This window comes from Artemia sp. Qi Xiang Cuo, chromosome 7, assembly GCF_049724085.1.
Source record: "Artemia sp. Qi Xiang Cuo chromosome 7, ASM4972408v1, whole genome shotgun sequence".
Lineage (NCBI taxonomy): Eukaryota > Metazoa > Arthropoda > Branchiopoda > Anostraca > Artemiidae > Artemia > Artemia sp. Qi Xiang Cuo.
The window spans coordinates 76,058,089-76,084,686 of NC_142800.1; the positions used below are offsets into that span (position 1 = coordinate 76,058,089).

The window sequence follows — 26,598 nt, forward strand, 5'->3', positions numbered from 1 at the left end:
ACAAAAATCACTACAAACAAGAGTTTGGGTATCCCCTCCATCTCTCACTGTAAAAATCTAAAATATACTGCGTCATTGGCGCTTTACGGAAAACTATATGTGTATTGAACAGTCTTGGAAAGTATAAACAACATCAAATTGAATATTTGATACATAATGATTTTTGATTGTAATTAGTTGTTGAAAGATCCATCAGTTCAATAATTTATTTCACTCTAATTTTATTTTTAGTTTCAATTCTGAATGAACTGGAAAAGAAAATATTTGTAATATAATTCGTTTTCATTGAAGCGCCAATGATGCAGTAGGCTTTTGGTTTTTATTTAAAGTTAAGGAAGGGGGCAGTATCCAAATTCTTGTTTGTAGTGAAACTATTTTCGTCTTGAACAGCTTTAGAAACAACTAATAAATTAAACTTAATATTTGATGTATAATAATATTAAGCGCTGAAAGCTCTCCAGTTCAAAATTTTACTATAATTTTAATTATAGTAAAATTAATATTAATATTAATATAGTAATGTAGTATATTAATTTTACTATATTAATAGAGTGAAATTAATTTTTTATTTTCAATATTAAGTAAAAAAGAAAATATTTGTATTAAAATTTGTTTCCAGTAAAGCGCCAATGACGCAGTAGGTTTTAAATTTGTTACATTTTTTCATTTTTAAAGTAAAGAAGGAATATTAAAGCCTATAATAACTGAATATTACTAGGAGACTAAAAGTTTGTAATAAAACCTTACTTTCGTAGAAACTAGCATCATCCATTTATGATTAACAGAAAAAGCTGCCCAGGGTGAGGATCGACTTCGAAACCTTGAGATTGCCAGACCTTTGCTCTACTGACTGCGCCAGCAATGCTTGTTTATTGTGAAAGAATATATATTTTGAGACATCAAAACAAGAAGTACACTATTAGAACAACCTTGTCCGAAATCCCTATATATAAAACTTACTATATCTTGGCTTGAACAGCAATGTAATTATATTGACTTGAAAATCAAGAAAACTGGATGGAAACACGATATTCTGCATATACGGCATTTTTTTTCTTTTTTCCGTTTTTTTTAGCCTCAGGTAGCTCGGCACTGGTAAATCATAGCAAAGAAGGTATCCATAGTATAAATGAGGATTATGCAAGTATCATTGGCAACGTTTTTTTATTGATAGCTGAATTACAAACTAAAATAAGTCAACCAAAGGTGGGCTTGAACCACCAACCTTTTGGTTGACAGACTATCGCGCTAGCTTTTTGCACCACAAAGTCAATAAAAGTTATAAAATGAACAATATGATCTGTTTAAATAGAATCCAGGTTGCAGTGGTAGCTAGCAACCTAATAAGAGATGATCACTTCAAATGCTAAGAAATATAATAGCCAATAACTCCTAAAAATTGAGTCAGATCAAAACAGAAAATACACTGTTAGAACCGCCTTGTTCAAAAACTCTACATAGGAAGCTTACCGTCCCTTGGCTTAAACAACAAGCGAAATCCGGGTTACAGCAGTAGCTACAGCAGTAGCTAGCAACCTAGTAAGAGACGGTCACGCCCAATAGTAAAAATAAAATAGTAAATAACTTTTAAAACTAGAATAAGACTAAAAAATAAAGCACACTATTAGCACCGCCTTGTCATACCTTATAGGAAACTAATCATCCCTTGGCTTGAAAAACAAGGAAATATATTGGCTTGAAAATCAAGAAAAGTGGCTGAAACCACGATTTTCCGCATCGACAGCAGGTTTTTTTCCGTTTTTTCCCTCAGCTAGCTGGGCACTGGAAAATCATAGAAAGCTGTAGAATGGCTCATTTTAAAGGAAATTGATGTATTTAAAAACCTTTCATAATTAATGAAAATAATTTAAAAAACAACATCATTTTTTTTTACGTAAAACTGCATTTTTCTATTTCTCCGTTGTAGAAAATGCTATGCTTGTTTCATGGAGCCAAACTTTTTTTGGATTAACTCCTAAAGTACTTTTTTCTATAACATTGTGCTTTATTTTCTAAGAATTTTTTTTTTCATTTTAATTCTTAGTTCAGGATCGCTAAAGCTATTGTGTAAACTGCAAAAATATTTATTGTGTCTGAGCAATAATTTTAATTTTGTCATTAAAACTAGGAAAATACCTAAACATTTTAAAATTAGTTTCACTTATTACGTCATATAAGATGTAAGAAGAGAATGCAAGCCAAACAAAAGATCAAGGAGAATTATCACAATGATGAAGATTACAAAAAAAAAATATAAGGAAAGGGTTGCTACCATCCAGGTTGCAGTGGTAGTTAGCAACCTAGTAGGAGACGATCACATCCAATACTAAAAAAAATATAAATCTATAGCTCCTAAGGTTTCAGATCAAAACAAGAAGGACACTATTAAAACTGCCATGTCCGAGACCCCTATTTAGGAAACTTACCGTCCTTTGGCCTGAACAACAAGGGAAATATATTGGATTGAATCTGGATTGCAGCGGTAGCTAGCAACCTAGTAAGAGACGATCACGTCCAATGTTAAGAAATATCAAAACCCATAATTCCTAAAAAGAAAAGTCAGATCAAAACAAAAAGTACACCATTAGAACCGCCTTGTCCGGAACCCCTGTATAGTAAACTTTCTGTTATTTGGCTTGAAGAGCAAGGAAAATATATTGGCTTGAAAATCAAGAAAAGTGGCGGCTACTACAACATTCTGCCTAAACGGCATATTTTTTTCTTTTTCCACAGATTGCTTGGCACTGGAACATCGTAGAGAGCTGTTCAATGACTCATTTTAAAGGAAATTAATTGGGTTAAAAATATTTTGTAACTAAAATAAATTATTTCTAAAAGAGAATAAATTTTTCCACGAAAAACTGCATTTTTGATGTGTTTTCGTACTGCAGTCTTTTCAAAGATATTTTTTACATTAATGAACAGACTGTAGCCCATGGTAACTGAAGTATTAAAAGAGATCATTATATAGATTACATAAAGGAACGATAATTAAGATGTAAAGATAGCTAAAACCTAGCAAAGAAAAATTATTACACTAAAAGATTACATTAAAAGACGATCATTGGAATAACATACTACTGCATACATTGGACCTAGTTATAATAAAGAACGATCTCTTGCCTATATAAATTTATATTAAAGTTATTATATTTAGAGAAGAGGGAGCTAAACTGAGTTTTTTTTTAAACTTTAAATTTATTACAGTAAAGAAGAAACTTCCAGCCCATAGTAACTAAAATAAGATTATAAATAATGTTAAAGATTGATCAATGATGTCATAATCATAGGTTGTAGCCAGGTCATCTCTTACTATTCCAATTAAGAAAAAGCCATAGGCTTTTTCCTGTTTTTAATACAGTAAGGATTTTGGTATCTATCACTAAGGGAGGGAAGAAGCAATTTATCCGGGTTGCAGAGGTAGCTAGAAACCTAGTAAGAGACGATCAAGCCCAAAGTAAAAATTAAAGTAACCCGTAACTCCTGAAAAAGGATTCAAATCAAAACAAGAAGTACACTATTAGAGCCGTCTTGTCAAAAACGTCTATATACCAAACTTACCATCCTTTGGCTTGAATAACAAAGAAAATATATTGGCTTGAAAATCAAAAAAATTGACTTTAACCACGATGTTCTCCACAAACGGCATCTTTCTTTCTTTCCGCTTTTTTTTCTCCTCAGCTAGTTGGGCACTGGAAAGTTATTGAGAGCTGTATAATAGCTCATTCTAAATGAAATTGCTACATTTAGAGCCTTTTGTAATTAAAAATAAATAGTTTTTAAAGTAGAATCAATTTTGTCAAAAAGCTGCATTTTTGATGTATTTTCATACTGCAGTCTTTTCAAAGATATGTCAATTTCGAAGCAATCAAAAATACATGGTAATGAACTCTATAGCAATGATAGCTACTCTTCTCAATAGTAACCGAAATCTAAAGAACGAAATTTTGATACCAATAGATTCATCAAAGCAAACAGTTCGTGATAGCGAACTGTATGTTGTATAGTAAGAGCGACTCGTCCCAATAGTAACTTGGTACATCTTGTTCCTTCTGTAATTAAAGATAAATATTTTTTTAATAGTTCCGGGTTGCAGCGGTAGCTAGCAACCTAATTAAAAGACGATCATTCGAAGAACAGACTATTGCATATATTGGACTTAGTTACTGCTCAAACCCATGAAAAAAAATCTTATTTGTCAACTGAAACTAGAATAACTCCTGAAAATTTTAAATAAAATAATTTTATTTAGCTGCAAAATGCAAATTTATTTATGGTGTCTGAACAATAATTTCCATTTTTTAATTCAAACCAGAAAAAAAACCTGAAACTTTCAAAATTAGTTTGATTTTGCTTTTGCTTCAATTGACTCGCTACGCCATTTTTTTACGCCATTAATTTTATATCATCTTAGTTTTAACTTTTTTGGATTAACACGTAAAGTACGCATCCCTATATTGTGGTTCTATATTTCCAATGAGAAATATTCAAATTTTTTTATTTTAGTTTTTAGTTCAGAATCGCTAAAACTATTATGTAAACTGCAAAAATATTTATTATGTCTAACCAATAATACTAATTTTTAATTCAAACTAGAATTAGTTTTGTTTTTTGTCTCCAGGAACCAAAATTTTCTTTTTTGGCGTAATCGCTAAAGTTATTATGTAAACTGCAAAAATATTTATGATGTCTAACCAATAACACTAATTTCTTAATTTGAACGACAAAAATACATGCAAATTTAAAAATTAGTTTTGCTTTTTGTCTCCTGGAACCAAAATTTTTATCATCTCAATTCAAAGTTATTATTGTATCCTGGAACCAAACTTTTTTGGTTTGTAACCCGTAATCCGGGCTGCAGCGGTAGCTAGCGACCTAGTAAGAGACGATCACACCCCATAGTAAGAACTAAAGTAACCCATAACTCCTGAAAAAAGATTCAGATTAAAACAAAAAGTATATACTATTAGAACCGCCTTGTCTAAACCCTCTGTATGGCAAACTTACCGTCCCTTGGCTTGAGTAACAAGGAAAATATGTTGGATTGAAAATCAAGAAAATTGACTTTAACCACGATATTCTTCACAAACGGCATCTTTTTTTCTTTCCGCTTTTTTTGTCTCCACAGCTAGCTGGGCACTGGAAAATTATAGAGCACTGTATAATGGCTCATTTTAATGGAAATTGCTACATCTAGTGCCTTTTGTAATTAAAAATAAAATGTTTTTAAAGTAGAATTAGTTTGGTCAAAAAACTACATTTTTGATGTATTTACAGTAAGGACCGAAGTCTATCTCCAAGTAACTGATGCAGAAGTTACCCAGGAAGCCTTGGATAACTACAGAAATTCTTGAAGCGTCAGATTTAAGAAATCAAGTGTGTACAGATTATTGAAATAGTAAGTGTGTCAAGAAATTGGAAGAGTTTAAAATAATACGCAATAAAGTGAACTCAATGAGAAGGAAAGCTAAAAAAGAATATTTTGCTAGCCAACTGAGTTTAAATAAGGATAATGCGAGAGGAAATTGGAAGGTTATAAATGACCTATTGGGAAAGAGGAAAGAAGATCCACCCAATTCAGTGCTGATTCAAGGAGAAGGCAGTGAGTGATGAAACGATTATTACTAATAAATTTGCTGAGTTCTTTTCAAGCATTGGTCAAAATGTGCAAGAGGAAGGATTAGTGAATTTTAATAATGATTCCTTGGAGGACGAATATTTGGATGAAAGAGGAATTGGAAATGAAATTGAATTTCAACCTTGTACTGCAGATGAAATTCTGAAGGTTTTGAAAACAATCAAATCTAATTCAGCTGGGACAGATGGAATTAATTTGAAGGCGTTTAAATCAGTGATGTGTTATTTAATACAATGTCTCGTCCACATAATCTATCTTTCCCTGGAAACTGGGGTATTCCCCGATGCGCTTAAAAGGGCAAAAGTCACCTGCCTCCATAAAGGTGGGTCTAAACTAGATATCGGAAATTGTAGACCTATATCCATCCTTCCCCTGTTTTCAAAAATATTTGAAAAAATTGTGCATAAAAGGGTATATGATTATCTTACGAAAACAGGGATGTTAAGGGAAACTCAGTTCGGCTTAAGCAAAGGTCACTCGACGTCGGACGCCGTGCATTCTCTCTGTGATACTGTAAATAGATGCTTTGAACGTGGTAAAATCCCTTTGACTTTTTTTTTATTGATTTTAGAAAGGCGTTTGATACTGTGGATTTTAAAATTTTACTCAAACGTCTACAGTCCCTTGAAGTTCGTGGTAATTATCTGAAATGGTTTGATAGTTTTTTAAGTGGAAGATCTATTCAAGTTGTTTTAAATGATGCATTTTCTTCTCCCTATCAAGTGAAGTGTGGTGTACCTCAGGGATCTGTCTTGGGACCACTTCTGTAGCTTGTGTATGTTGATTCAATGCGTTTTTACTTACCGGAGTGTTTTATCACGACTTTCGCGGATGATACTGCTTTAACTATGTCTAGTCAAATGATTGATGATCTATTGTTGAAAGTAAATAGGGGTTTAAAGTCATTTTATGTATTTGCAAGTTTGAGCCTTTTGTCAGTGAATGTTAAAAAAACTAATTTTATGATTTTTAGGAGAGTTGGTAAGCCGCCGAGCGTCGATGGAGAGATATTTTTTAATGGTAAGCCTTTGTCACAGGTGCATGAGGTGCGTTATTTGAGCTTCCAGCTTGATTGTAATTTGTCTTGGAAGCACCATAGTGATCTTGTTGCAGCTAAAGTTGTTAGAGGTCTGGGAATTTTGCGTCGTTTGAAGCATTTTTTACCATTGTCGGTTTTTTTATTATTGTATCATAGTATTGTTGCGCCTTATATTTCTTATGGTTGTGTCATTTGGTCTAGCAATTTTTATACAAATTTCAAAAGACTGCAGATTTTACAAAACAAAACAGTACGTCTTCTTGGGAATTATAAAGAAAATGTGAATGATACCGCGTCATGTTTTAAAGAATTAAGTGTGCTTAACATTAGTCAGATTCACGATTACCAAGCTGCTATTTTTGCCTATAGATGTTGGAATGATGTAGCTTCCCTCTAGCTTATATATATCGCAGTAAGATGGCAAAAAATTGATTTTTGTATTCCTAACAATTAATAAAAAAAAAAAGATTCCTTTGAGTTAGACATATTTATAAGTAGTAGGTTAAATATGTCACTGAGTTATATATTTCTGTATATAACTTATATAGGCCTAGTCAGTGAGTTATGTATATTTATAAGTAGTAGGTTAAATATGTCACTGAGTTATGGCCTTTGCAAAACAAAAGTGATCCGTTTATCTGGCCTCCCCCAGGCAATTCAGCGTGTCCCCAGGTGGCGATAGGGGAACGATCTACAGATATGTGGGGTACCTCCGTAGGAGGCACAGCCCAAGGGGGGACCTTGTCCCTGGGGGTCTATAATAGAAACTGGGGCGAGCTTGCCCGGGGTCAAATACAGGCGGAGGAGGAAGAAGGTCCCTCAAATGTACACTCAAAAGGGCCCACTGGTTTGACCACAAGTTCCATGAGTTGCAAACCTTCCCCCAGTAATAGGTTAAATTGCATGGTGATGCAGAACACCATCGCGGGAGGATCCTCTATAGGAGGACAACTGTGGCAGGGCGTAAGATCCAGATCTATGGACAACGGCCTCTGCAAAGGGCTGCCTCGACCTTTTCGGGGTACCTGCAAGACTGGGGACCTTGTGGTCAACTCTACTCCCACTTGAGGAGTGGCACCCCTCGAGGAAATTATAGCCTAGTAAAGGACACAGCATTTGCACGGGATTCTGACTAATGGACAATTCTTCTGGGATTGGTATGTTTTGATGGGCGTCTTTGGGCTGAAAAACCTCTTCCTAGCTAATTTATCTATTACGGGTTGCCTCCCCATAGTAGCATAATATTTGTAGGGATGAATATATAATGAGTCAGAGGTAATAGGCTTGAGATTGTCTGTGCAGGATTTTGACTCTTGTTGATAGAAGAGCATCGCCAAGTACTGAAAACCATGTTTTGACCAAGATGTGCCCAGGATTGCAAAAAGCCCCCATTGATGGAGCCAGAGACTTCTCTCTGCATGGCTCTAAGCTAACTTAAGTACATCGGGGTATCCTTGACAAGATATGTGATTCCCATCCTTCTCTGGTATCCTAGATCATTGCTTTTCCTGAGGCGAAAATAATTTCAATGATTTAAAGAACATGAAAATTGGAACTTGGAATGTTACGAAGTTAAAAAATGACTATCGTATCAACATTTTGACTGGCGAATTCAAACAATTTGAACTGGAGTTATTAGGAGTTTCTGAAACTCATATCCCAGGGGTAACAAGCATGAAATTAGGTGATATAGAATTTGTTTACTCAGGCAGGAAGGATGGGTTACATAGACATGGAGTAGGGCGCATGATGAATAAGGAAGCTGCTAAGTCTTGTTTAGGCTGGGAAGGTATTAATAATAGAATATTAATTTCTCATTTTATGACTAGAAAGTTCAAGGTATCAGTTATAGTAGTATACGCCCCTGTAGAACCGACTGATGGAGATACTAGTGACTCAGATGAATTTTACTTACAGTTACAGGAGCAAATAGACAAGGTCCCAGGTAGAAATATGATGTTATTACTGGGAGATTTTAACGCCCAGGCTGGTAGAAATAGGGATAGATGGTATCCTAGCCTAGGTAAATTTAGTATAGGTAGAGAAAAATGTAATAAATATAGACTTTAGTAATTTTTCGATATAATAATCTACTTATACCCCGTATATTGTTTGGTCATAAAATAGCTCATAAGTTAAGATGGTACTCCCGTGGCGACTTGATTGCCAATCTTATGAACTATGCTTATGCAAACTAAAGACTCACAAGCCTATTGCAGGACACTAGGATCCACAAGGGCATCGCTGTTGATAGTAATAGTAAAAATCACCATCTAATAGTGTCAAGGGTTAATTTAAAGCTGAACTATCGGAAGGGTAATTACCTCCCGGGAAGCTATGATGTTAGTAGACTCCAGGATGAGAATTTGAGAGAAACTTTCCAGGAACAGTTGAATACTAAACTTGAGAGTTTAAAATTTGATAATGTGGAAGATGGTTGGAATAATAGTAGAAAAATAATTTGTGAAGTTGCTGAAGGTGTATTAGTGAAGAAAGCTAGAACTGCATCTAAGAATATTAGTGAAAAAGATTTATGTTTAATAGAAAGGAGAAAGGACTTGTACAAGAATTATCTGAGTGATAGATCGCATGAAAACAAAAGAAATGTAAAGAAAGTGGAGAAAGCATTGAAATATGCACTAAGGAGGTGTGAAGTGGAGGCCATGGATAAAATTGCCGAGGATTTAGAAGATGCAGCTAGACGGCATAATAGTAAAATATTGTACTGGCACGTTAACAAATTGAGAGGTAGTAGTCAATCCGGACTTGTCCCAGTTAAAGATAGGAATAGGGTCGCTATTAGCGATAAGGAAAAAGCTAAAGAGAGATGGGCCGAACATTTTGAGAATTTGCTTAACCGAGATAGAGTTGCAGGAAAAAATATAGAGGAAAATGAAAAAGTTTGTGATACCTTGGATGCGAAGGAAAATTTGTTTTGTGAGGAGGAATTAACCACAATACTAAAAGGATTAAAGAATAATAAGGCTCCAGGTGCTGATAGGGTGGTAAATGAGTTTCTTAAATATGGTGGCTCTGAGGTTACAAATAAGTTATTGAAGATTATTAATATGATTTTTAAAAAAGGGTAAGTACATAACGATTTTAGGAAAACCTTAATTAAGCCACTTTATAAGAAATGTTATAAAAGTGAGTGTGGTAATTATCGAGGCATTAGTCTGGTCTCTGTAGTTAGCAAATTGCTTAGTAATATGATACTTTTTAGACTGAGAGATGCCGTAGACAAATCTTTAAGAGAAGAACAGTGCGGTTTTAGAAAAAGTAGATGATGTGTTGACCAAAATTTCACTATTATGTTAATAATTGAGAATTGCCTGAGTTTTAAAAATACTTTGGTAATCAGTTTTATAGATTATGAGCAAGCGTTCGATTCTGTTGATAGAGGATCTTTAGTAAAGGTTTTATCCTTGTATGGTATACCAGATAAATACATTAAAGTGATTGGTGCTATATACGAGAATAACACTGCTGTGGTTAAGGTAGGAAATGAGGTTAGCAGCTGGTTTCGTATTAAATCAGGGGTTAAACAGGGTTGTGTTCTATCCCCCTTTATATGGATTATTTTGATGGACTTTGTTTTAAGGAGCACAGGAAAGGCAATGGGAGACCACGGAATCAAATGGGGAGGAAAAAGTCTCCTGGACTTGGATTATGCTGATGATTTAAGCATCCTAGATGAAAGTGTGAGCAAATTGAATTATGTTTTAGAGGTTTTTCGAGTTAATGGTGCTAGTTTTGGTTTGAAAATTAATGTTAGGAAGTCTAAGTAACTAAGGCTAGGAATATGTGAAGATGAAAAGGTGACGTTGGGTAATGAAAAGATTGATCAGGTGGGCAGCTTCACTTACCTTGGTAGTATTATTAGTAAAGATGGTGGGAGCAGTGAAGATGTTAAAAATAGAATAGCCAAGGCTCAAGGTGTTTTTTCACAGTTAAAAAAAGTCTGGAAGAATAGGAAGATAAGTCTGCAAACCAAGATTAGAATCTTAGAAGCTACAGTGATGACAGTGGTCAAATATGGCTCTGAAGCATGGACGCTCCGAAAAGCGGATGAAGATTTGCTAGATGTTTTCCAGAGAAATTGCTTAAGGATTGTTCTGGGTACCCGGCTGACTGACCGTATTTCAAACAATAGGCTATACGAAAAATGTGGTTCAATACCGCTTTCTAGGTCTATAATGAATGAAAGGTTGAGGTGGTTACGGCATGTTGTGCGGATGAAGGATGACAGATTGCCGAAGATTGTTCTTTTCGTCCAACCATCTAGGGCTAAACGGAAAGCAGGTCGTCCCCGTCTGGAGTGGGAGAACGCCATAAAGAAAGATTTAAAGGAAATGGGAACTTCGTGGGCGGGTGTAAAAAGGGAGGCTTTGAATAGATTGGGGTGGAGGAGGAGCGTGCGTAGCTGTGTTGGCCTCAGGCGGCTTGGTGCTGTGGTGAGTTGTTAGTTGTTGTTAGTAGTATATGGCTCCGGCTATTTGGAATGATATCCCAGTTGGCGTTCGGGAAGCTGAACACATTGGGTCGTTTAAAGTAAAAATAAAAAAAAACATTTATTGGGAGAGGGGAGATAATTTATTATTATTTTAATTTTTATTCTTAATGTCTGTGTTTTTTTTCTTTTCTTCATAGATTTTGGTATTATTGGTAAATTGAGAGAGAGAGTATTCAGGTCTTATTTTTAAAATGAATTTTGTAAATAGTTGAGAATTAGAGGATTGCAGCCATCCTTCATCAGGCTTTTAGAGCCTTCCCCGGGCGGTTGCTTGTATATAGTTTATTTTGTAATTTGTAGTAGTCAAGTCAAGTCAAGAAGGAAAAAGAAAAAGAGTTCAGTGGTTTATATGACATTATATGTTAGAGATAGAGTTATGGATAGGTGCTAAGTGTTACGATCAATCATGGCAAATGCTTCAGCAAGACTGGATCAGCAAGTAAATGGAATGGCACAGAAAGAATAGAGGAGACAGTGGCCATATACAAATCAGCATCGCATTTATTCCAATTCTTCTTCCCCACCCACCTTCTTGTCTTTTGAATATTAACATTCTGTGTATATCATATTAAAGAATGAACTATAGCCAGTAGTTATAAAAGTATCCGGGTAGCAGTGGTAGTTATCAACCTAGTAAGAGACGATCATGGTCCACAGTAAGAACTAAAATAAACCATAACTCATAAAAAATAAGCATATACGTCACTAAAAAAGCATACACTAAAATAAGCGTATAAGGCATCTTTCTTTTTCTTCTTCTTCTTTTCCTCAGATAGCGGGGCACTGGTACACCGTAGAGAGCTGTTTAATCGCTCTTTTTAAAGGAAATATCTACTCAGGGGTGATCGAATTGATCCATTGGTCCTGGAAGATCGGGAGAAGGCTCCTTCGAACGAAAATCAAAATTTCTAGTGTTCTTTCAAGTGACCAAAAAGATGGGAGGGTAAATAGCCCTCCTCCCACCTATCTTTTATCCCAGAGACATCCCATAAAAATTTTCAGATAGGTGTTGTTTTCAGAATAGTTGGAAAGTCCAATAAAAAGCTTTTGAGGATAAGGTGACACCCAATAATTCCAGACAAAATTACATAAAGGATCAATGAAGTTCATTATAAATTGGGGCTATCTAAGCTTCATCAGATATCAACAGACTATTGACTGCTACACGCAGGCTTTGAACAACCCATTATTAAAATAGTTTAATTTATGCTATATTATAATCTGTTTCCAGGTTGCAGTGATAGCTATCAACATAGTAAGAAACGATCACGCCTTATCCTAGAAACTAAAGTAACCCATAACTCCTGAAAAAAGATTCAGATCAAAACAAGAAGTACACTATTAGAACCGCCTTGGCCAAAATTTCTATATAGCAAAGTTACCGTCCTTTGGCTTGAATATCAAAGATAATATATTGGCTTGAAAATCGAGCAAATTGACTTTAAGCACGATATTCTCCACAAACGGCATCTTTTTTTCTTTCCGTTATTTTTCTCCTCAGTTAGCCGGGCACTGGAAAATTATAGAGAGCTGTATAATAGCTCATTTTAAAAGAAATTGCTACATCTAGTCACTTTTGTAATTAAAAATAAAATAATTTTTAAGTAGAATCAATTTTGTCAAAAAAAACTGCATTTTTGATGTATTTTCATATTGCAGTCTTTTCAAAGATATTTGAATTTCGAAGCAATCAAACAGTTCATGGTAATGAAACTCTAAAGAACGAAATTTTGATACCAATAGATACATCAAAGCAAACAGTTCGTGATAACGAACTGTCTGTTGTATAGTAAGAGGAACTCGCCTCAATAGTAACTTGCTATATCTAGTTCCTTCTGTAATGAAAGATTAATTAAAAAAACTTTTTCGACAAAATAAGTTTTTCAAAGAAAAGTAAAGAACTGGATTAAACAAAAAATGAGGAAAAATAAAATCAAATAATCTACCAAGCTTGAAACTACAACAAATGAGCATCGATAAATAAATGAAACCCAAAACGAACAGAAATTACAATAAATAACCGAGTGAAACTCAAAACGAGCAGAAATTAACATAAGTTGGGCACAAAACCCCTATGCTTTCTCAAGGCCAGAACAAAATTTGCACTTTACTGAAAAATATATAAATGAATGTGCATTCAGTTTAATATACATATACTGATATTTAGTAATCTTTTATAACTTTAATACTTCAAATAATATTAACATTTTGATTACTAATTATCAGTATATGTATATTAAACTGAATGTACATTCATTTTTATGTTTTCAGTAAAGTTCAAATTTTGTTCTGGCCTTGGGAAGGCATAAGGGTTTTGCGCCCAACTTATGTTAATTTCTGCCTGCTTTGAGTTTAACTCGGTTATTTATTGTAATTTCTGTTCTTTTTGGGTTTCATTTATTTATCGATGCTGATTTGTCGTAATTTCACGTTTGTAACAGTAAGGACCGAAGTCTATCTTATAGTAACTGATGCAATAGGGAAAATAAATGGTCTGGTGTATATGTGACGACATACAAGGTTAAATTTGATTTTAAATAAGTCCGAACAGATAAAGCAAAAGCCTGATATATATGGGTAATGAAATTTCAAACAGTTCGAGCCTGAGAAAATGCGCCTTATTTTCGAAAAAAGGAGAAAACACCCTTAAAAGTAATAGAATCTTCATGAAAAACACACCATCAGATTCAGTGTATCAGCGAACCTTACTGTAGAGGTTTCAAGCTCCCATTTGCAAAAATGTGGAATTTTGTAATTTTTGCCAGAAGAAAGAACACCGTTGCGTGTTTATTTGTTGTTGTTTTTTCACCAGGGATGATTGTATCGACCCAGTGGTCCTAGAATGTCACAAGAAGGCTCATTCGAACAGAAATTAAAATTTCTAGTGTATTTTTTAATCAAAAACTAAACAATTTAAAAATATAATCTCTTTTTACAAGAAAACTGCATTTTTAATGTGTTTTCATATTGCGGTCTTTTCATATTACATAAGGGATCAATACTGTAAATGAGAATTTTGTAAGTAGGTTATATAGGTCCTTTATGTATGCTATACCGCTACAACCCTGATAACAAACAGGAAAAAGCCTACGGCTTTTTCTTCTTTGAAATAGTAAGAGACAAACCTCAAACGATCAAGTAGCTAACTAAGTCCAATGTATGCAATAATTTTTTATTCCAATGATCGTCTTTTAATGTAAAAACTAGCAAAACATTTTTTAAGCCTGATGAAGATTTAACTAATGCGTCAAAAGTAAGGTTGCAAGTCGACGATTTTGTTTTGGCCTTATTATAATTGGTATGGTGAAATAATAATATGCATATGGCTCTTAAATCATACATCTTTATGGTTCTATATGGTCTAGTGGCTAGGATAGTTAACTTTCACTTAACAGGCTCGGGTTCAATTCCGGGTGTGGGAAAATTTTTAGCTCTATAATCTTCAAACATTTGAACTTTTTATAATTTATAATGATATATAATATAAATACTGTAATCTCTTAACTATAGTGAAGTTGCGTATGCAAGTTAGTATAGGGAAGAGTTCGATCTTTATTATAATTTTTGACAACATTGATTCTACTTTAAAAAGTATTTTATTTTTAAATACAAAAGTGACTAGATGTTGCAATTTCCTTTAAAATGAGCTATTATACAGCTCTCTATGATTTTCCAGTGCCCAGCTAGCTGAGGAGAAAAATAAAGCGGAAAGAAAAAAATATCCCGTTTGTGGAGAATAACGTGGTAAAAGTCTATTTTCTTGATTTTCAAGCCAATATATTTTCTTTGTTATTCAAGCCAAAGGGCGGTAAGTTTCCTTTATAGAGGATTCGGACAAGGCGGTTCTAATGGTGTACTTTTTGTTTTGATCTGACTTTTTTTTAGGAGTTGGGGGGTTTTATATTTCTTAACATTGGATGTGATCGTCTCTTACTAGGTTGCTAGCTACCGCTGCAACCCGGATACTACCTATATGGGTGACATTTTGAGGTAGTAAGGGACCACAATCCCCTGGCATGGCTAAATTCTGTGAGAGGCAGTAACCATCGTCTTGAAAGATGGGCTCTGTCTCTTCAAGAATATAGTTTCACGATCCGTGCATTACATTAAAGAATGATATAAAAAAGAACGACCTCTTGCCTATACTAAATTTTATAGACCACTTAACTATAGTATAGGTTAGTAAAGTTTACATAAAGAATTACAACCCGGATTGATTTCCGGGTTGCATATAATAACGAACGAACGCTTGCTCATAGTAACTGAAATATTAATTAAAAGTTGTAGCTCTAGGTTTAGTGGCAGTATTATCATCGTTAAACTTTTCTAGAGTATGGTGCAATATTTGACTTATTTACATGCTTTATTCTCTGAAAATTAGCTCTAACTACTCAAACTAAAAAAAAACCGTAGGCTTTTTGCTGTTTGTAATCCGGGTTTTATAATAAAGAACGGCCTCTTGCCTATACTAAATTTTATACGCGACTTAATTATAGTATAGGTTAGTAATTCTACAGATAGTTATAATAAAGAACAAACTCTTGCCTATAATAGATTAGATACTCAACTTAAATATAGTTAATGATATAGCAATGATATGATTTTATTTATTGCTTAATTACAAATAAAAAGAACACGACCCCGACTGGATTTGAACCACCAACCTTTCAGTTAACGGCCGACCGTGCTAGCCACTTGGACTATGACATTATTAATCAAAGTTGTAAAATCAACAATATTATACATAAATCAGACTGTTCGTGGTATTTCAAACAGTTCGTGGGAACGAACAGTATAGTAAGAGCGATTCGCCTCAATAGTAACCGAAACTCTAAAAGACGGAATTTTAATATCAGATACATCAAAAGAATCAGTTTTTTACACTGATTTTAAATATATAAGTTTTATCAAGTTTACTAATATCCCTCAATAGTTAAGAGCCTGAGAAAATTTGCCTTATATTCACAAAAAGGGCAAAACACCCCCTAAGAGTCATAGAATCGTAACGAAAATCACACAATCAGTTTTAGCGTATTAGGAAACCTTAATATAGAGGCTCAAGCTCCTATCTGCAAAAATGTGGAATTATGTATTTTGTGTTACATTAAAAGACGATCATTGGAATAACAAATCATTGCATGAGAAGTAATTACATATTTGGCATTAACTGTAACCCCTAGTAACTGAAGTAATAAAAGGAACGCTTATATTTTCCCTACCGGGATTACTTAGTTACATTAAAAGATGCTCATTGGAATAATATCCAGGTTGCAACGGTAGCTAGCAACCTAGTAAGAGACGATCACGTCCAATGTTAAGAAATATAACAAACCATAACTCCTAAAATAGAGTCAGATCAAAACAAAAATTAGACCACTAGAACCGGCTTGTCCGAAAACCCTAGTCATTCCGCCTAACCGGCATGTTTTTTTTCTTCAAAGGAAATTGTTGGGGTTAAAAACCTTTTTTAATTAAAACAAATTATTTTTAAAATAGAATTATTTTTTTACGAAAAACTGCATATTTCATGTTAAAGATTGATGAATGACGTCAAAACCAAAGGTTGTAGCCAGGTCGTCTCTTACTATTCCAATTAAGAAAAAGCCATAGGCCTTTTCTTGTTTGTAATTTCACATCAAACATTATCCGGATTGCAGCAGTTCATTATTCTCTTGCGTAGAGAGTCATCAGAGTCATAAAGACGTAGGACTGAATAATAGCCACAGAGAATTCTAGTACTAAGAGAATAATTTGTGAAAAGATTACAGCTGTGGTGATGTAGATATTTTCTAGGGTGCCTTGGCCTCCTAAGAGAGTTAAAAGAAGGTGGCCCGCAATCATTTTAGCTGCGAGTCGTACAGAGAGTGTGATAGGCCGAATGAGGTTTCTAATAATTTCAATTATTACTATAAAGGGTATAAGGGGTGCTGGTGTCCCTAATGGGACGAGATGGGCTAAAGCATTTAGAGTCTCCCTAATTCAAGCGTAAATGATGAAAGAGATCCATAGGGGGACTGCTAGTCTCAAGGTGACCGCCAAGTGTATGGTGACAGTAAACATGTAGGGAAATAAGCCAACAAAATTACTAAATAGAATAAATAAAAAAATATACTAAAAGCCGATCATTAGAACACCAAACCATTGCATATATTGGACTAACCCCCCTGAGGTTGTCCTTTACCCCCCCCCCTGAGGGGGGCTTTGTATTTAACCCCTCCCCCCCCCCCAGATAAAATGCTTTTTTGGTATCCTCAATGAAAAACAAAATTATAATCCCCCCCCCTAGATATAGAAAAATATATTTTGTCGCCTCCACTAAATTGTCGATAATTGAAGTCACTGTACAAAGCCCTTTTACCTTGCTCTAGTGTCTGCTTGGCGTTTCTTCCCAGTCAGATTTTTTTATAAAAAAAGTCAAAGAATTTTGTATCTTTCCAAGAAACGTCGTTATTTGTGATGCCAAATTAATGTGTTCAGCCGAAAAAAAATACCTTTCTTTTTACTTTTTACTCTTTTTGCGAGCAAAATAGGGCACCGACGTAATCGTATTAATAGAAATTTTAATGCGGGCGTTCCAGTGAGGTCGTTTTTCTTTATATGATCTATTCAGATGCCAATGTGACCAACTTCATTAATAAACGACGCAGTGTATTCCAAAAAGAAGACTCATTTCTGGTCTTAATTTTAATCCATTAATCAGCTCTCGGTGAAAAACCGAGAACTGATTATTTACCGAGAGCTCGGTGATAATTTTGTGTGCTTGCTTATGTACTTAAGAGTGGAGAAAGTTCTTGAGCGCATTCAAGAATGGATTTGATCGGATTGGCCTTTGAAGCGTTCACGTGATGATATATAATATATCGACTATGGAAATAACTAATACTGTCTAAATTATCGTTAAAGCAGAAATAAAAAATACTTTATTTTAAACCATGTAACAATTTACACAACTGGATCATTTTGCAGTTAGTTATTGCGGCAATACAGCTTTCTAAGAATATAATTTTTAGAATTATTTAATTCAATTTTAACTAACTTAAGAATATAATTAAATTTCTTATAAGCTAAAATCCTGACTTAAAACCTAGGAAGCATTTTAGAAGCCAACTACAACTAATTGTTTCCTATGATTTTCATCCCAAATGGTGGATAACTAAAACCCAGGTCCGTTTATGCTTGTTCATCAGCTAAACAGGCAAATATATTAGTCCCTTCTGCACTTATAACCCTAAAAATGAATAAAAAGTTTTGTTATATGATGGGTTTGGAACAACCATAATAAAAACTAATTAATTATCATTAAACTAAAAACAATTGGTTTCTGGAATTCACCCCAGGTTAGATACAAAAACTGGAATAAAAACAACAGCAAAAACAGATTGTTATACAGTAAAATTAAGAAACAAATTTGAACATGAACGAAGTGCTTTTACAATAAAACGTAACACACAACAAAAACAAAACTGTGTTTGATATTGACCAATTTCAACTTGATTGCCTTTGAGTTGACAATCTCCTTTTGTTGAAGAAAATAGGTTTCAGTATCACCAGCATATTTTTCTTCTCTTAACAACGAAATGAAAAAGAGATAAACCAATCTATTTAATGTTCTGTCAGATTTGAAATTAGAGGCCAATGGAAATTCACATAAATAAAAAAAAAATTGGTGATAGACAAATGATAAGGCATGGAACAAATAATATGGATAACTTACAACAGTGGAAACTGGCGTCAGTGTCGATAAATACTCAGCGTTGGGGACACTTGACATTTTTTCCCCTAGGGTAATAATAAGAACAGTTAATTTAATTTGTGTAGGTAGTAAAATTAGTGCACTAATAATTGTCTGATCTCAGTTCCTAACAGAAGAACGATTGCAAAGCTTGACTTCTATTAGGAACTGAGATCAGACAATTATTAGTGCACTAATTTTACTATCTATACAAATTAAATTAACTGTTCTTATTATTACCCTAGGGGAAAAAAATGCCAAGTGTCCCCAACGAAAATTTTTTTTGAAAATACGAACAAATTTTACCCCCTCTCCTAAGTTTTCCTGAATGGACGCCAATGGTCACCAGCAGAGTTTCGTATGCTACACTACTAACAACTCACTGCAGCACTAAGCCCCCTGAAAATTTTTTGTTGTAAAAATTGTTTACCTCTTTATTGACAAAATTAATATAAATATTTGAGAAATCAAGATGCACATAAAATAAAATAGCTGTTCCTTTGAAGAGCTCCAACCCCTTATTTTCGATCTCTTGTAAAACTACAAAAGTATCCGACACGATGACTTACGACAGAAGGAACAGAAGGTGAGAACAGAAGGTAAGAAAGTGAGATCTTACCCAAGAACAGGTTCCTCGTTTTTATTTAAATACTCAACACAATCATCTCCTATATCATGGCTTTAATATCGCTCGATATATACGAAGTAAATTAAAATCTGTACATACAAAGATCATCATAAATTTAATATGAAAGGCACAATAAGGATTATCTAACATATTACTTAATGGCAACTAATAACAACCGACAATTCCTGAGGAACGTAAAAGTTAAGTCACATCTGTCTTGGGCTTTAGTAATTACAATTATAATCTGTAGTAACGTATTATCAAAATTGTTTAGCTTTATTTAAAGTTGATGATTTGTAGTTTCAGTTGGTCTTCATCAGATTTGTGACAATGCCTATTTTAAAGTTTACGAAAATCCACTTCCAGATAACTTAAGTCTTTGCCAAAGAGTATGTGCAGCTTATAAGAGTGGATACTTGAGTTAGTGTCGAAAAAGCTATGAGCACCATCTAGTGTTTGGCGACAATTGGCCTTTCTTCCAGTTTTGTAATCATTCTTCTGTCAGGTGCAGAGACCAGACACTTATTACCACACTAATTGAATTAATTTTTCTTATTATTACACAAAAAAAAAAAAATGCCAAGTGTCACCAAACGCTAGATGGCATTAATAGGTTTTTTTTATCAACTCTATCGCCAGTTTCCACTCTTATAAGTTAACCATACTGTTTGGTCTTAGCCCTAAAGTATGCACAAAAAAGCATTACGAATCTTAAGTAAGAGAGATCCAATGAGGGAAAATGTTTTATACATTAGTTTTAAGAAGTTTTTTTTAAATAGTTGATGACGACAAAGTTGTATATAACCTCAATTTCAGATTTAAATATCATTAACTTTCAATTCCAATATATTGCTCAAATAATAGTAATTTGGTATTAATTCCAAATTTCAGCTCTTTTAACTGAAATATATTTTTGAAAACTTCTTGCTAGGGCGACATTGTCAAGAGTAAAAGTGACCCAAGAAGATAGAAAAGTAGACGCTTCTGTCATGTTAAATTTTGAAATTAATTAGCGCTCTTAAAAAAAATTAGTGCCTAAATAACGCGGAAAAAAAGAAGAAAGATAGCATTTCAAAAATGAGATGTTTGTATTCGAAATTGGTCTCTTATGCCTGTTATTTCAAGCAAATTAATGGTCCTATGTCAATTCTATATTCTTAGTCAACCTTCTTAAGAACATAAGCGGGCGTGCCTTGTTCGCCTCACATTACAAAAAAATAGAAATAAGTTTTTTAAAGTCTGTCTAATATATGTTACATATGAGTAATTCTGGACTATTCTATAAAAATGAAAACATGTCATACAAGTTGTGACCCAGACAAAAAATTATTAATTAACTTAATTTGTCGACTAAAAGGCTACTAACAGACTGGTGAAACATATTTTCCTTATAATTTGACTAAATAAAACAGATCTTACTAATACAAAAATAATCAATGCTAATGATCAATAACTATAATTAGTCACAACTTCAGATTTAAACAGTTTTAAATTATTAAATTAATAGATCCCAGAAAATATTGAACAACATTGCAAGATGCTCCCAGGTTAACAGCCACCAGACATCTCACAAGAAAGGTCGTACAACGGAAGCAAATAGTAATAGCTAGTGGTCCCTGCTTTAAACAAATAACAAAACTAATGCACGGTAGTCTATTAGGGGCTCATCTATTTTATAGTCTATAGTGAGGACGGATAACTATATTTATCAAATTATCACAGGTCAATAAGGTTGACATATTTAGTAAAGCTCTCTGAGCTTTCTTGATTGTTTGTTTCAGAAATTAAGCCTAGCTTAGGTCGTACGCCTGTTTTACTCTCCATATGACCCTTTAAGAAATCGTATCGGTTCCGAAGTTGGTCATAGCCAGCTCTTTTAATGGTATTCACCCTTTTGTCAACACTTTTTATACTACTGCAGCCAAAATTGTACTGTTTGTCTATATCAAGATTAAACTTCAATAAAAACGAAAATGGAAAAGTATTGTCAGTGTACTGTAAAGCCTCGCAATGTTCGAGGAATATAGCACCTAATGGCACTTTTTCAATGCCAGATGCAGCACAACGGAAGTAAAATAAACAGTTTCCAACGAATCTAAAGTAACGGTCTGTGGGTGTATCTTCTTGGTGCTTTTCCAAATGATGGGTTTTGAAACTTAGTTTTCCTTCAAATGCACAGGGTTGGAGAGCAATGACAGAAAGTTCCTTTTCGTTAAATCTCATAATGAATATACCTAATGAAAAGAAAGTTTTAACAGAATTTTAAAATAGAAAGCAGATCTAATAAATACAAATATATTGCAGTTTTGGCTGGAAAAACATTATTAATCCCAAAAAAATTACTAGCACACCAGATTCTTCATAAACTAAATAACGTCTAGCCCCTGCTATCTCTTAAAAACCTTACAACGGTCAAGGCCTGCCCTCAACACTCAGTTTTGAGAGGGGTCCAAAAACTGTATTAAGTTGGGAGAGAGGGTTTATGACCATAGCAGAGGACGATACTTCCTTCTATGTTTAGGTATGTTTGAAAGTAACCTTCGCTACTGCTTAATTCTTTATTTATATGTCGTGAATTTATGAGGTGGAAAATAGAACTTACTCCATTATCGATGCTCGTAATAAGGTTAACAACTATGTCCTCTCTGGTAACTCCCATCGGAATCTCGAGCGGTTCACGAGCTTGCAACGATCCATAGTTTAAATGAGTAAATACATGTCTACACACAGGGTTCAGTGGCGTTAATTTACTAAAATAAGGAGAGGGGGCGAAATTGTATTTTTCAAAATGTAGGAACGGAGGCAACTTGAGTTTTTTCCAATAAAATACCAAAAAGAGGTATTTTCAAGATCTAGGAGGAGCCAAAGTCTCGGGAGGGGCAAATTCATCCTCTGATTGACGCTGCTGACAGGTTTATATCTACTTCTTAGTATTGATATATTACAATTATGTAAAGAAAAAAAAATATCACACAAATCCACATAGCCCCTTTGGCAAGCATTAATTCAAATGTCAAAATTTCAAAGACTTCTCAACAATTTTGTATCAAATTGTTGATGTTTTTACGTCAACATGTTTTACATGTGTTTTATATCAACATGTTTTTACATAAGTTTGTTCTCACTGTCTATCCGTCTGGATTTGTCTATTTAGTTTTATTCTCAATTTATTAAAACAATCAACTCTTGGAAGGGTGGGGGGGGAGACATTGATGCTTCAGCCTAAATTTGTTCACCAAAGCCATGTTATTCCACACCAGTACATTTGCAATTGGATATTTGAAAATCGTTTATGTTATAAATGTTTTATGTAATTTTCTATTTCAATTGGAAGAACTGTTTTAATTTCTATACTATCAGTTGTAATTTTGGCTAATAAGACTGAGTAACTATATAATTAACACCAATCAATAGCAGAAACATGGAAGCCAAAGCTATGGTACTATGAGTAGTCATGGTAAAAGTAGTTGTAACAGAGTAGTCATAGCAAGAGCAGTCAGGATGAGGGTGGCCAGGTTTGGAGTAGCAGAGGCAGAAGTAGTTATGATATCTGCAGTAGTAGTAATCCTGGTAGGAGCAGTCATTGTAGGAATGGTAGTAGTAGTAGCCCTAGATGGAATAGCACCAATAAAAGTAGCTCCGATGGAGTATTGTGGCACTGATCATAGTTGAAGTAGTTGTGGCATAAGTAGTTGTAATAGAAATAGTTGCAGCAACAAAATTCTATCCTTTCTGCAGAACTATAGCTTCATATGTGCAGGTCGGACACTTTTTATGTAGCTCAATTTGCTCAAATGGTAAATTAATTTATTATTTAAGTATTTATGATTTATAATTGAAGTAAATTGAAAATATATAATGATGGGTAAAACCTTTTAATTAAGGTTATCAAAATATTACAAGTTCTAATAAAACCCTGAGTATTTTGGATTTACATTTGTAAGCTTTTCAAGGAAAAAAAAACGAGAGTTAACAGTTGACATACAAGAAAATAGCATAAATAAATAAATAAACTAGTAAATAAGCAAATAAATAATAGTAAATAAACAAATAAATAGTAATAATAAATAAATAAATGACCAAAATTATATCTAAATCGCAGTTGTTCTCAAGTACAAGTTCTAAAAAAAATCAAATATGGAGACAAAAACACTATATCAATAAAAAAAAAACTATGGTAGAGGCTAATATGATGTAGGCCCATAAGTTTGAATATTATTTCTGTTATATAATAATAATTATTTACACCTAGAGCTGGTTCCTTTGTGATGGAATGATCAAAATTCAGCACAAACTATTTGTCTAAGTGGAGAGAGGGGGGCGGGGGGCTGAGACGTTATAAACTAAACTCTATAATAACAGAGGTATGTAAAACCATTTTGTTTTCTACTCAATCACACATTCTAAATATAATAAGTACTATCGTGACAATTGCGTCCCAGCCCCCTGAATCCCTGGATACAGACATAGGCTATCTTCAAAAGCTTGCCAATTCTGTTTTTTTGTGTGTGTGATTTCTCATAAACAGTTGGCTCACAATGTCGAATACCCTAATACCAGTTGAAAAACCACCAACAAGATTAACAAACTTTAGTAAATAGATTAGGGCTATATCAAGGCAATAGGAAGGGGACGGGGACTGGTGTACAATTGTCATGATTGCGTTTATTTTATTTTGGAAGAGTTTTTAAATTCGTGCAGCAGTACTCTTTGGATATTTCAGTGTTTAATTCCGAAAAGGAATTATACATTGGCAATATATAATTATAATATATAATTATAATATTAATTATAATATTGGCAATATATAGAAATTACAAAAGTAAAAAGTTAATTGTCATTGATCACAAGAAATCCATGCATTTGAAACAGATGATTGAGAAACATCAACGTAGCATTAAATTTTTAATCGAATGTTAAGCTTCTTACCTCAGCTTTACCAGCGAAAAATAAGGAACATGGAGTCACTTTAAGGGTTTACAAAGGAAATTGCAATGGTACCCATTGGTACTTTTAGAAACAGCTGCAAGGTTTATTGAATGGTAGCTAGTAAGTTAATATAATCAATCAATCAATCAATCAATTTATTAATACTAAAAACCAAACAATTACAAACGTAAAGTTTATACACGCCCAAGAAGCTCAGCTTGTAAAGGGCCAACAAAACAAAACAAGAAACTATTATAAAGCACATAAAAAAAAAATTAAAATCTGAAAAATATGTTGAATGAAAAGAAAGACATATAAATTTGGATGGAATGCAAAAAAAAAAAAGGGGAAAATTACTATACTGGAAAACCCGGTGAGAAACTGCCTTGGCAGAAAAAAATAGAGGGACATCAGGAGGGATAGAGGTCCATAGTAAAATACCCTGATAAACAGGAGACCTCTGACCTGCTGTTGGTGATCGTTTAGGTAAAATGAATCTGCGATAAGAGCTACGTAAAAAAGAAGAGTACCTACCTGAGCCTGACAGAAAGAAAAACTGCTGCAGAGATGGTGGAAGTGTACCTAGAGATAAAGGTAATGTGCTAAATGTGCAGAATGTGCTAAATAAAGGTAACTTTTACCCACAATACGATCCAGTGGAGCTATTCCGGTATCATTATAAAGATCAGAGGAAGGGTAAAAACGAGGTAGAAGAAAAGTAGCCTTCATTGCCCTATTTTGGGCTCTTTGAAGTGAGCAGAGAAGAGATTTATTAGTACTACCCCAGACAGAACAGCAATAAGAAAGGTAGGAAAAAAATAAAAGCATAATAAAGAAAAAGCATAACATCTGTGGGAAGAAATGAGTTAACCCTGTATAACATTGAAGATTGGCGGAGGACAAGGGAATGGGTATGAGTTATATGGGGTTTAAAAGAAAGAAAACAGTCAAGATACACACCAAGAAATTTCACTATAGTAGCTTGCAGTATAATAGAATTCCCATAATTCAGGATGGTTGGCTCCATTACGTCTCTCATACGATAAGGGGTCCTGAATTGTACAATGGCACTTTTTTGGCTATTGATAGTCATAGCATTTGACCAGCACCAATCTTTTACTTTTTCAAGAACACGTTTAGCTAGGGAAGTGGCAGATGGCAGGTCCACTGCAGCAATGAAAAAGTTACTGTCATCAGCAAAAAGAATAGGGTGCACAAGGGGATGAAGACCATCAACAAGATCATTAATATAAATAAAAAACAAAAGTGGTCCAAGCCCAGAGCCCTGTGGGACACCTTTCAAAATAGGCAAGGAAGAGGAAGAAGTACCATTAACCGAAACATACTGAGATCTCCCTGAGAATTAAGACCTAAACCATTCAAGTGGGACTCGATGCACTCCAAATGAAGATAGTTTAGACAAAAGTTCAGTTTAGTTCAGAGTGAACGACCATATCAAATGCCTTCGAAAAGTCAAGAAACAGACCTAAAACACACAAGCCCTTGTCAAGATTAACACGCACAAACTCTGTTCATCTGAAAGTGCATGCAAGGTAGAAAAACTGGGACGAAAGCCATACTGATGGTTAGTTATGAGATAATTTTCTGCAGTCGTATTAGTACTAAATGCAATGAAGAGAGTCTACAATACGTTACTTTTTCAACAACCTTAGAGATTACAGGAAGGAGAGAAATAGGTCTATAGTTTAAAATTAGAGATGAATCACCTTTTTTAAACAAAGGTACAGCATTAGCAACCTTAAATAAATGAGGAAAAACACGAGAAGAAAGAGAGAGGTTAGTTATGTGTGAGATGGGGTTAGAAACAAACTGAACAATTTTTTAAGAATATTACAGCTCAAACCAAACCCATCAACTGAACGGCTACTTGAAAGCTGAGAAATAATGTTAGGAATTTCGGTATCACTGCATGGGAAAAGGAAAAATGAATTTCTGCTAAGGGAAAACTACTTACTCTGCTGTAGGGTGGACTAGGAACTGAAGGAAGTGAGGTGAAATACGAATTGAAGGCGCTGGCTGAAGAATTTTGTCCACGAAAGATCCATCAGCTTTCCTGTAACGACAAGGAGGGGACTGTTTGAGTTTCTTCCGGGAAAAA

The 26,598-nt window shown here is 34.1% G+C and overlaps 1 protein-coding gene across 2 annotated transcripts in view; it reads right to left on the reverse strand.

The window, feature by feature from the left end:
- Positions 1-21,169: 21,169 nt before the first annotated feature.
- The window catches only part of LOC148950693 (pleckstrin homology domain-containing family J member 1-like), a 29,936-nt gene continuing 24,507 nt past the window's right edge, over positions 21,170-26,598 (reverse strand). Inside the window, exons 2-3 of one of the 2 annotated variants that reach the window (XM_089091716.1) lie at positions 25,014-25,061; positions 21,170-21,784 (exon numbers count right to left, since the gene is read on the reverse strand). In XM_089091716.1, the coding sequence (XP_088947842.1) occupies positions 21,267-21,773 (507 nt within the window). In that variant the 5' untranslated portion in view covers positions 21,774-21,784; positions 25,014-25,061 and the 3' untranslated portion in view covers positions 21,170-21,266. The remainder of the gene's footprint in view (positions 21,785-25,013; positions 25,062-26,598) is intronic. The other variant, XM_089091717.1, reaches the window with a different exon arrangement.